The sequence below is a fragment of the Etheostoma cragini genome, chromosome 21, assembly GCF_013103735.1.
Source record: "Etheostoma cragini isolate CJK2018 chromosome 21, CSU_Ecrag_1.0, whole genome shotgun sequence".
Lineage (NCBI taxonomy): Eukaryota > Metazoa > Chordata > Actinopteri > Perciformes > Percidae > Etheostoma > Etheostoma cragini.
This window is the reverse complement of record NC_048427.1, coordinates 3,665,273-3,677,758: the sequence shown is the minus strand read 5'-3', so window position 1 is coordinate 3,677,758 and position 12,486 is coordinate 3,665,273. Positions and strand designations below refer to the sequence as shown.

General features: G+C 42.6%; 1 protein-coding gene across 16 annotated transcripts in view; it reads right to left on the bottom strand.

Annotated features, from left to right (window-relative positions):
* The window catches only part of tanc2b (tetratricopeptide repeat, ankyrin repeat and coiled-coil containing 2b), a 136,682-nt gene that overhangs the window by 32,374 nt on the left and 91,822 nt on the right, over positions 1 to 12,486 (bottom strand). For 13 of the 16 annotated variants that reach the window (XM_034861428.1, XM_034861430.1, XM_034861441.1 and 10 more), the window contains 3 exons: positions 7,037 to 7,185; positions 2,997 to 3,180; positions 1,832 to 2,080 (listed from right to left, as the gene is read on the bottom strand). In XM_034861428.1, the coding sequence (XP_034717319.1) occupies positions 1,832 to 2,080; positions 2,997 to 3,180; positions 7,037 to 7,185 (582 nt within the window). Of the gene's footprint in view, positions 1 to 1,831; positions 2,081 to 2,996; positions 3,181 to 7,036; positions 7,189 to 7,502; positions 7,710 to 11,369; positions 11,573 to 12,486 lie in introns of those variants that run through there. The other 3 variants (XM_034861440.1, XM_034861437.1, XM_034861431.1) reach the window with 3 other exon arrangements.

The window sequence follows — 12,486 nt, the reverse complement described above, 5'->3', positions numbered from 1 at the left end:
CCCCCCCCCTTCTCGTTCTCCTCCCCAGTCGCCTTCTGCTCGCGCTCCGTATCTCTCTTTCTCTCTCTCTCTCTCTCTCTCAGCACATCAAAGCGAGTCTCTCTCTGTCACTCTGGGGGATAGAAACGGTTAATGCCTGGGGCTTTGATGTTCCACTGCTGTGTGAGCCCAGCCAATCCTCAGCCTGTGCTCGCCTCCCATCCCTACATCAGCTAATAATTCTTTGTGGAGGAGAGAGTGAGAGAGAGATTATGAAACTCTACTTTCACTCCTCTTCCACATCCACCTCCCTCTCCTCTGTACAGAATGCCTGCTCCTGACAAATACAAACGCCTTCAGAAACATCCTCATGTCTTTTTCCTCCCTGCCTCTCTTGATCTTATTTTATTTCTTTTTTTGCATCATCTGCAGCTTATAGTATGTCTTTAAAGATGTCCCAAGACTCCTTTGAAGGTCTGGGTCTTGAGGGGCGGAGATGAGATCGTGGGTGTATCTCTCAACCCGGCAGAGTCGCTGCGCGGCCAGACAGCAGTGTCAAACAGCAGAACACGACCAGAATAAAGAGAGGGTCATAGCTGCATTGACGGGCCTTGTCAGGCATATTACAGTGTTTAGTGAAATATATGTGCGTGTCTACACAATATACGCACACATACTTTTTCTTGCCAGTGGGAGTGGGTGAAGTGAATAATAGAGCTCATCGTCTGTAACAGCCTCTCTCATGACGAGAACAATAATACAATCAAGCCCTTTTGGACCGCCTCACTGTTATGAAACCAACATTTTTTCCTGATATATTTACTGTCACTTTTGGGAGCCTTTTCGAGGCCTACAAAAAGAAACACACATCAAGGAGACCTCTGTCAGCAACACAAATGCGTGTTTCCCTATGTGATATTCTTCCAGCCGCAGTATGTTCTCCTGCTGGAGCCGTTTTTCCCAGACTTTATTATTCTGCTCTGTGGTTTCGATCCACACCAGAGGCTTCTGAGAGTTTAACAAAATACCCACGCGGATTTGCAGCTACCCTACATTTTTAACACAACAAGAATTGTTTCCTTCCTAGATTATTAAACAATGTTGTAAAAAAAAGAAGAAAAAAAAAGAAGAAAAAAAAAAGACATCAAATCCAGACAAATCAAAACCAGGCGCAGTTTTTAGGACGTTTAGGCTGATTTATCGCAGATATGAAGAAGGAACGTGCTCAGGAGCTTTATTCACAGAATATCTACTTTATGCGCAGTTTACAGAATAAATCTTCCCCTGCTGAACCAATGGCTGACATCCAAAAAGTTAACAAAACTGTGTGATATTTATGGCTAAAATCTGAATGAGTTCCCTCCCTTTCTAATAACCATGGAAGGAAAGGTGAAGGAATTTTAAAGTAGTGAAAAGAAGAGAACATGTTTTTTTCTGTTTACAGCCTAGTTGGAGGAGAATTGAGCTAAAATGTGGGATCGAAAACCAAGGTCTGCAGATGTGATGTCATACAGACCCCCATGCAAAAGCCACCACGAGGCTGGACATGCTCCTCACAAACATTATTTTCTTAATATACACTTGTTTCATTGTTACATTTGTGGTCACATGGTTCACACAAACAATTCAAAGGGAAGGATCACAGATATTCTTGGGAGGAAACAAGGAAGGAAAAGAAAACTAGACAGAGGGAGCACTAAAGGAGTCAGACCCAGCAGTTATATCCAATTTTGCCAGACAAAGTGCTTTTGCAGAATTGGTATACTTCATGCCCATGCACATGCGCCTTAGACCAACTGTTGCCTCGTTTTCTACTTTCATAGGAAAGGGAGGGAAAGAGGAAGGGACTCACCAGCCACAGAGTTAGGTCGGGGCATGAGGTACAGAGGGATGGAGTGGGCAGAGTGGGAGGACATGCTCTCCAGATTGCGCTCAGGGATTTTGTTGAGGCTGTAGGTGGAGGCGGTCATGTTTTCATCCACTCTGTACAGGAACGAGTCCATGCCTGATTTCTGGGACTGCCACAGTTTCAGGTTTCCCCGGGAGCCCTCGCCGTATTTGCCGCCCCGCTCCATGTTCTCTGAGTAGCTTGTCAGTGTGGCTGCAACAGAACAAAACAACGTAGTCTTCAGTGCTGTTATGTTGCATATACTGTACAGCTACAAGTGGTTCACTGGGAGAAATGTGTGTCATACCCAGCACGTCTGCTTCCACACTTATTTACTGTCATTTGAATCCATCTGTGGTATGTTTAATGCTAACCTCATCATACTGCAGGTGATAACCACTGTTGCAAGTAAACACTGTTGGCAGCTGTTCTTACCTCAGTGCTTCACATAAGTTAGCCTTTAACCGCTACTTTTTTCCTTTTAACAATGCAAGAATGCAACAGTCGATGTCAAAGTGACATGCACACTGAAACTGCCTTCCAGTGGGAGAACAGACTGGTTCTTAGATGAAAAGTACCACAGTTTGACGGGAAGCTGACCACGCCGTTTAGGTCGGGTATGGTTTCTAGTTTGGAAAAAGGATTCAGATTACCACATTATGAGGTGTAGTGGAGATGAGAGAGTCATTTTGGGTTATGGGAGCCAAGCTATAACCCCAGGCATCTTCACACTGACTGTCACAAGTTTTAACTGTCAGATACCCCAGACTTTGGAGCTACCTGTCTGAGCAGGTACTGTGCAGTTGACTACTTCTGTAGCTTTTTTTGTTTTAATCCTTTGTTCTAAAGACATGATTTCACTGGGTTTCTAGCTTTACTTAATCTGCTTTTTACCACTTGAAATCTACCTTAGATTATTCACTTTTATTAAAGATAAATTATTGTTCTTAATACAACGCTCACATGCCCATATTTACATGTACTGTACAAGCCGCAAACAAATCCCTTCTTGAAGTGAAGAAGACAAATATCGAAAAATGCCTGCCTTGCCCTTCAAGGACCTTTTAGTATTTTACATGTAAACATGTTCCTTAAGACTGTTATTTGTGTATTTGTGTGCAGATCTCACCGATAATCCCGCTGTCCCTGCTCTCCAGGGTTGAGGTGGGACTTGTGACAGAACCGTAGGCACAGTCCCTGTTACCAGCCTGGCCAGGCATGACAGGAGGGAGGGTGGAGCAGGGGCTTCCTGCAGGGGGTGAGGCAGTGCTGCTGGTCAGGGTGGAGCACGGGCTGATCCTCTGGTTCTGGCCCTTGCAAAAACACACAAGCTTTGTTTGTTTCCAACAACTCAATTAGTACACTTGAGTATGAAAGGCAACATAACATGTATTTAATATCTGATTCATATTCAGAGGAAAATGTCACTTCAATATTGTAGTATTCAAAAGCTCAGCCCCCTGAAGTCAGTCCTTCAAATCATTTTTTTCTCCCAGGCATACAAATCATTATCATACCTTTCATAATACATAGTCATTTCTAGTGTTTCCCTAAAATGTCGGTTTGAAAAAGCTTCACAAATTAGACAAGCCTACACAGTATACAAATACACACGTACAGCAAACTTTCATAAACAAAACAACTACAATTCCTTTCAATAATGTTAATAAATAGCACCTTTAACACTTACAAATAACTTAACAAATGTACATTTTGGCACAATTTCCTGCTGAGGAGTACAACAAGAAAAAACAAATGTTAAGTTGAGTATACACACCAGGGATGTGACCCACAACATCTAAATGCAGGAAAACAGTAATTTACCCTTTTTAGAAACATAAAGGGAGTGGCGTTTCCAAAATCAGATTCTGTCCCGTGACACAACTGATGTTGTCCAATGTCGTCCTAAACATCTAGTTATGTGACAATTTTTCACACTGTTTTAAAACTAACATCATTTTCAATAACTAATTTGGATAAAGATCAATAAAGTTTAGGATTTGTTGAAAATGACTTTGTCAAGAGGAGAACATATCTTACCCTAGATGACAGGCCTATTTTCGTGTATTTGTTTATATTTGTTGCCAATAGCGACAAGTCCTTGCATTGTTATTGCACCCCTGCAGTGACCCTCTTCTGCATCGGCTCAAATTTGGAGACAAGAGACCGCAGGGGACAAAAACACACTCTGCTGCTGTGAACACCCACAGATGCACTCTCAAACAAACAAAGAAACAGGCGCACCAAAAAGACACATGCATGCTTCCTTCACCAATATGCAGAGGCGCACAAAAAACAGGGATGCCAAGTGATTAAGTATGTGTCTCAGACAAGGAAACACACAAACCCATGGGGGTCCCTCCTTAACGGTGCTGCTGATGAGTTCAGGTCAACACAATGAGGACAGGAGGGGTGAAGTGGTGCTCAAGGCTAAATGTAGTCTAGTTTAATCTGCAGCAAGAAGACTAAAGGGACACATTAAGCTGATACCCACACACACACACACACACACACACACACACACACACACACACGCACACGCACACAGGCTGGAGTAGGACTTTTCCTGATATTTTCTTAGACATTGTTTTGTCCCTTTCAGCCTTTATTTTTGAAAGGACAGCTGAAGATATGAAATGGGAGAGAGAAGGGGAAGGACTGCATCAAGTAGTAAACCTCTCTATATGGACAGCCGCTCCGTCAACTGAGCTTTCTAGCCACATATCTAGCCACTCAAAATGACAATGCTAACATGCTAATGTTTAGCTGTTATCATTATACAATGTTCACCAACGGACTTTAGCATGTAAGCATGCTCACCATGGGAAGGTCATATGTTTTTTAGGTATTTGGTCCTAAATCAAAGTATTAAACTAAATAAAAAGTTGACCTGAGGATGGTGCATGATAGAGATCACCAATGTTTTTACTGTTCATCCTGAGGGGAATATGAATGTCTGTTCATAAACGTTTATGACATAACGCTACTTTTAGTAAGTGTCATTCGGATTTGTCATGACAAGTTATGGTTGGGGTAATGGTTAGAGTTCATGTGTTCATGACAGTGTCATGTCACTTTTACGTATAAAGCTTCAAGTAAAGTGTTACCTAATAATGTTCAGCTTTGATTGACGCTGTCAGAGATGTAATAATTTAACAATAGGTCTATCATTAAGGTCGTAGTTAGTGGTGGTATTGAACTGGACAACATCATTTTGAGAGGCGTTTCTAATGTTTTTTCAGACACCAGTTTTTGTAATGATTGTAAAGGTAGGAATTGTGCCAGAGAGTTGCTATTGTCATAAGTGGTTGAATGATAAAACTGTGACATCTGTAAACTGTCCATAACAGAAAATGGCCTCTAGCCTCTGCTAAGTGCACACACACCTGATAGAGGCAATCTTTTGAGGCTAACTGCTCCCGCCACGGACGGGACCGCTACAGTGTCATGTTTACAGAAGCTTGACCCCAAAGCAAACAAACACATAGCAACACCGCAGCGCTATCTGCTGGGCTGATGAACCTCGCCTTGTGCAGGCCTGACCTTAAACGTCGCACGAGGATTGGATTGAACTCTGAGCATCGTGTCTATTCAGGGAGCTTGAGCACTAGAGTATGAAAGGCAAGTAACTGCACTCTCTGCCAGTTAAGGTCACCTTGTTCCATCAGCTGGTGAGGTCTTGCTGCAAAGACACCTGATTTACAGAATCTGACTGGCTTCATTGTTAATTAACTACAGGATAAAAATAAGAAAGATGTTTAGCTTTGTTAAACTGGTTTGTGGGTTAGCAGCATCCTGTAAATATCCAAGTTACATGTGTGAATCTACTGAAAGGCAGTAAATCCCAAGCAAATTAGAAAAGACAACAGCAGCACTCTCATCTGCTAAAAGATGGTGTCTCGAGGCAATCTTTGCCATTTGTTGGTGGCAATTAAATCAAACAAACAAAGAAAAGTATTTGGGGCAGATATCTAAAATAATAAGTTTGCACTGTGTGCATGATGCAGCGGGGGGCTACCGTGAGTCACGTTTCTAGAAAAGAGCCGCTTGAATAAACCTCTCTCAATTTACACACCCCCACTGCTACAGCAGCGCTCACATCAAGCACCAGCAGTCCATCAGTCTAATCGCTTATCCACACTGCTTTAGTGCAAATTCATACCTAGGCCCGCTTTGAGCGCTTCAGCAACAGGTTTGCCCCTTTAACCCCCCCCTCCCTATTTCTCTCTCTGTCTCTCTCTCTGTGTCTCTTTCCCTCTCTCTATCTGTATCTCTTTCTCTCTGTCTATCTCTCTCTCCGGCCACTGTTTTCTTTCCTCAGTTTGGGAAATTTATAGCTGTCAAATCAGGTTTAGGTAGAGAAACCAGGGCATCTGCTGCAGAGCTCAGAGCAGGCCCCTTGTGCCAAGAGCTGTTTGTTGAACAACTGCCAAATTCACAAACTGAAAGATTACGGTGTAAATACCTTGAACCTGCTGCATGTCAACTCAACAAATGTGCTTTCAATGAGCAAAGTTTAAAGTACTCCAGGAAATAAATAATAAAAAGCATTTGTTATATAAAAATCTAATTAGACAGGAAGATAGCTGATGCTTGATGGAGAGGCACTGATAAATTCTGAATCGGTGGTGTCTGAGGGCAATTTACACAGACATCTTTTGATCCGGCTACCCTGAATTCCGAAGATCTGTCAAAACCAAGTGTAAACACAGATATTATGAAGATAAATGTCAAAACAGATCGAATCAGACGACGAGGAAGTTCCACAGCGTGATCTCTCACGATAGGAATGTGTCAAAATTACAGAAACAATCAGACAATTAGATTAGAATAAACCATAACAATAGCACAAAGGATGATACAAACTCAACTAAAGCATGTTTTTTGGTGCGTAAGTCTTACACAACCCCAGACAAGGTCTCCTTTTTACTGACTCAAAGTGCGCATCGGTTGACATCATGGGATTTAAATGCAATGTTATAAAAACAAACACTTTCTGTCAGCCTGTGGGTTTTTGTCTACAAAAGTGAAGCTCCTTGAAAAAAGATAACAGAGTTGTAACTCGTTTTCAATGAAATCCAGAACCAAAAAGAGTCTCAGTGACTCCCTCAAAGTAGATTTGGTTGTGAAAAAAAAAAAAGAAGGCCAGTTCAGTAGTGAGACTATTACCTGTCTCGCTTCGGGTTCCTCCATGCTGTACTGAGTACCGGCTGGCCCCTCACTCACTTTGTCTCCCAGAAGGAAACCCAGGCGCGTCATCAATGTGTTGGCTGCCTCATCCACCGACGGAGGGGGGCCCAGCTCCTGGCTTGACTCTCCTGCAGAGGTAGAGAGACGTGAGGAGGTAGGAGGTGGATGGGGGGCGGGAGTGAGGAAGACATTGCGGGGGAGAGAACGAGAGAGAGAAAGAAAGAACAAATGTGTGTGAGTGGTGGGTAGGAACAGAACATCAGCTGGTTTTCACCCCATCCTAAAAATGAATCCTTTGAAAACTTTATGTCTGCTACCACTTTACCTGGAAACACACAGTGGATCTGCTACACTCGCTCTGCATAAACCACAGCAGGAACAACAGACCCGGACACAGGAGACACACCACCTGGGCTTTAGACCACAATATCAAACACCCTACACGAGTTCTCCTGTAGCATTACAGGCACATTCCACCACAGCTGGACATCTTTGGTGAAGTGTCTTCTTACTTACACTCAAAAATCCCTTTCAGCCACAAGTAAAAGAATCCCTACAAGCCGTTTACAAAAAAAAACATTTCCACACTGGCTAGCAAAAGCCTTTCACACTGACGACAGCTCCTTCCGCACCATTCATCCCACGACAGCCTTAGTGACGTAATAAGATACGCCCTTCACCTGCGAGTGTGTGTGAGTGTGAGAGAGAGAGAGAATGAGAGAGAGAGAGAGAGAGAGAGAGAGAGAGAGAATGAGAGAGAGAGAGAGAGAGAGAGAGAGAGATGTGTGGCTTTCAAAGACAAAATGGGTGTGTATGCACCTCTATCCTGTTTACAGAGCTCTAAAGAGAGAAAAGAAAACACGAGGTTGAACCTGCGTTTTGGTCAGATGATCAAAATCAACAAACGCACACACACACACACACACACGCACACAAACACAAACACACACAAACACACAAAGGGATTTCAGTTGTCAACTTTGCAACAGGATCCAGGAAAAAATCCCTTAATGACCTCATCTTGTCACCCTGTTGCCTGGTTACTCCTAACCCATACCAAGTCCTTCTTGGTGGTGTCATGTTTTTTAATAACACCTGGCTATCATGTCCTTGAGGTCCCCACTATATCAATTTCAATTCAATTTCACTTTATTTACTGGAGGTTCACAGAGCTGAAGCTTACTCACCCTGCTGCTTGTAAAAAAGAGGAAGTGGCCAAATACAAACGGCTGTAATTGGACGTATAAGCCTGACAATTGGCCCAGACATCAATGACATTGAAGCGAACAGCACAAGACTGTTGTTTAAATAAACAGCAGTGAGACAGAGTGGCAGGACCAGTTTTTCCTGCAGGGCAGGTCGGACCAGACTGGCAGGTAGCTACACAAAGTCCTGACTGACGACCATTAGAAAGTCCCAGCCGCCACACCACCACCATCTGAAGACAGACAGCTTGTCTAAAGCCTGTGGCCTCTCACTTCTCCGTTCAAAGACTGACAGACGGGCAGTCTAAAGCCTGGGCTCCCTTCTCCATTCGCTTATAGACAGACAGGCAGGACACTGTCAGGATCCTCATTAGATTGACTCCAAGTCTCTCTGGGCAAGTGAGGAAGACTGGCACCTTCTGAGGGAGGGGGGGAAAAACCCTTTTACAGCACAATATGTTGCCGAAAACACAGTAGCAAGCAATAATGAGGTAATCACAGCAAATCATTAGGTCCAAAACAGCTCATTACATATGAGCCTTGATGAGATGGATGTAGTTTAGTAATGCAGCTGGATAACACTCAATATGGAGCAGAATACATTTTACAAGGTCTTCTGAATCCCAGAGCATCCCTCGAGGAAGAGTGCAGTAATGGAGAAGATAGATGGAATTACTGTTCCACCTCTTTACAGCGAATATCACAGGGTGATGAGATGTGCAGCCATCAACAGGACAAAAGAGCTGGTGAATAAAGGTTAAATATCCATTGGCTGCTACAGTATATATTTTGCATGTATTGGCTGCATTGTCTGTATGCTGTGTGTCCGGACATTGAGACAGTGAAGGCTTCTCAGTTCACATACTGGTAGGAGCCAGCAATGAATACATTAGCACTGATTAGTCAACTGCTCCTGGGGGGTTGTGGCCATGATCAAACCGGGGCTCTGGCTGGCTGTCTCTCTCTCTCTCTCTCTCTCTGCCTTTGAGTGAGTCTTCCCTGTTTACCTCTTCCGCTCAGTCAGCCTGTCCTGTATCTGTTGAGTTCCCATCTTTCCGTTTCCCTTTTCTAGCTTAATACAACAGCGTCTCTGCCGCAGCCAGCTGTTGGACACCCCTTTGCAGGGGAGAGCAGTCTGCGCTTCTTTTCATGTGATAGCAGCATCTCTAATCTGGAGGCCGGAGTCCAGAGTAACTCCCTTAAGATAAACATAGGCAATCCCGTTGTTTCCTTTAACTCACACGCATTCCAAAATAAAACTCTACAATACAGCTTAGACCTAACTATTATCATGGTGCTGTCAAATGAAATCTAAAAGTTTGATAGGCCAAAAAAAAACATGTATTACATTGACATCATGCACATCTGTTTTTAAATAAATGTAACCAATACTAATGAGCTACTATCAAAGGGGATGCATACATTACCATAATGTAGAGATTGTATGTATTGATTTCCTTGTGGTTATAGCTCTACTTTTTGTACATTAAATACAGATTGCGACAACCCCACACAGAACCTCTTACTGAAGCCACTGAAGAAGAAAAAAAACTAAAATCGCTCCAAGCTACGTGACAGCATTTGCCTAAAGAGGGACTTCAGGCGTTTCTCATCACGGTGACACCATGAGATCCTTAATGATAAAATTTGAATGTGAAAAAAAAAAAAAACGGCATAAAACACACACACACACACACACACACACACACACACACACACACACACACACACACACACACACACACACACACACACACACACACACACACACACACACACCTCTCCATTGGATTGCTGAGCTGCGAGCGAGACAGATGGTTGCCATAGCAACAATCTTTGCGCACAGATAAGTGTTTCTGTGCAAGCGCATCTGTTTCTCCCCGGCCGTTCACAGATCTGCCCTCACGCCCCGAGAGAAAAGAGAGAGAGAAGCATGTGTGCTGCAGGCAGGGGACTGGACAGGAGACGGTATTAATAGACCCGGACCTGCTGGTATGTGGTGGCTCTTATTTCACCTTTACCTGGGCACTTTAACGTTCACTTCCACAGAGAAAGTCCATAGAGAGCAAGCACTTAGTTATAAACAATGACCAGTATCCCAAAAGTAACCCACACACGTTTTTTTTAGAAAGCCTCAAAGAAAAGGTGGCATATATGTATTAGAAGGTGAAAATGAATTTGTAGGATAGCTGTTGACAGCTAAAAGAAATGGAAACAAGGTAGATTCACACCTATCTCAGAAAACATGAATACCATTGAAGATACATTGAAACACAGATAGGTACGCACAGTTAAACAAGTCATCAAGAAACCAGCGACTGGGACGCTAATCTTGAGATCAGAGTAGTGAATTTCACATTCCTCGTGCGCACAGTGGTGATACTATCTACGCAACAACATTTGGAGGTTTTATACATGAAAGCACAGTAGGACTCTACTAAAAGAGTGGCGGGTATGATTATATACACTACATTTGTACACCTTGAAACCATGGCCAGACATTTTATCATTCTGTTTATAAAGGAGAGAGCATCTCTGTAACATTTTACGGGTATTTCTGGCCATTGTGAGCAATGTTGCAAGACCTGCATTATTGTATGTATATTTTATTATTCCATCAATGTGATGAAGTACCTTGGTATGTTAAATAAGTACTTTTCTAGAAAAACCCCAAATTCTTCTATTGTTCTTCCAGAATATTTTACAATGAATCTTTTGTCATTTTTAGGCACATTTAACTAACGGTTTTCATAATTATCTGTGGCATTTGGCCCCTTTTAATATGTTCATTCCGGTTCTATGCTTTTAATGCCATTTAAAGGTTTGCCTTGTGTCTAGCTTACTTTTTACATGCATGGTGTATTGTGTATTTCAATGTATAAGAGGGCTTTACTACTATGCTGTGTTGTATGTTGTTCTGTCTTTTCAGCTCAAACTGAAATTAAATTGCATGTTTTTTGCCTGAAGACAAAAGGTAATTTACATTTACATTCTCATCTCCAATCTTTAATTGTTGTCTGAATCCAGTTAGTTCTGCATTTATGTAGATGAAGAACTTGTTCCCATACAGCCAATCAAATCACACATTAAACAGGATGTAAACGTACCTGAAAATGTCACTTTGGTTCATTTAGATGTGGTCCTTAGTCCTCAATACCACTGCTTACAAAAACACTGTCTACTAATGGCTTGTAAGATACAGCGTAAGTTTGTTTACGTTGCCGCCCATTTCCCAGCCGGGGCTCAGCCTGCCACTCGTAGTCAGTCAGACAGACACCGAGACGCCCCTCTAGTGGCTGAGACGAAAATCTTTAAATAACATTAAAATAACACTGACATTACTTTTGCATTAAGGAATTAAGGAACTTAAAGTGATTACAGTTGGATTTTAACTCCACTCAAAGTTAGCTACATATGGATATTGTTATATCCATTTACAAACTCCATAATAGAAGATCTCACCCATAGCGCCCACACCTAGTCTAGGAAGTTACTGTCAGAAGGTTGAGCTCTAAAATCATTTGAAAAGCTTTCAAGATGATTAAAGGAGGACGGCTGGTCGGTTGGTGGTGAATATTTACAAGCTATCCCACAAAATATTCACAAACCATATTTATGAGACCACAAATTTCTTTGTAGGCCATTAAAATCAGCTGATACATCTGACATCTGACTTCTTCCAGGATCCCAGACAGTCTCAGCAGCAGAGTGCTGACTGGCATGTGATCATATGTTTAAGTCACTTCCCTGGTGCTACTTATGCCGGGGAGCCCTTGTTAAGAGCTAAGATGTCCATCTGTCCACCTGCAAGTCCTCGCCCCAAAAAACTCATCTCATCCCGCTTGGTTCCTCTCCACCTCAAGATGTCAATGCAAAGCCACAGAATTACTTGTTGTTATTAACTGTTTTCCTGCCTCAATGGCGCTTGAGATGACCATTTCAACCCTGAAATGTCACATCTGTAGGAGGTCTAAGCAGCTCATCACAACTGATAGGCTATTCCACAGTCTATTTCACAGGACTGCACTACAAAGCCAAGGACAACAGTTTTTCATCCATGAGATTCAACAGCAAGCCAGCTGCCAGAACTAAAGGGTGTATCCTAAGCTACTTCAAACTATAAACTTATACAGAAGTATGACTTCTAGTATGTTTCTATATATACACTCACCGGCCACTTTATTAGGTACCCCATGCTAGTAACGGGTTGGACCCCCTTTTGCC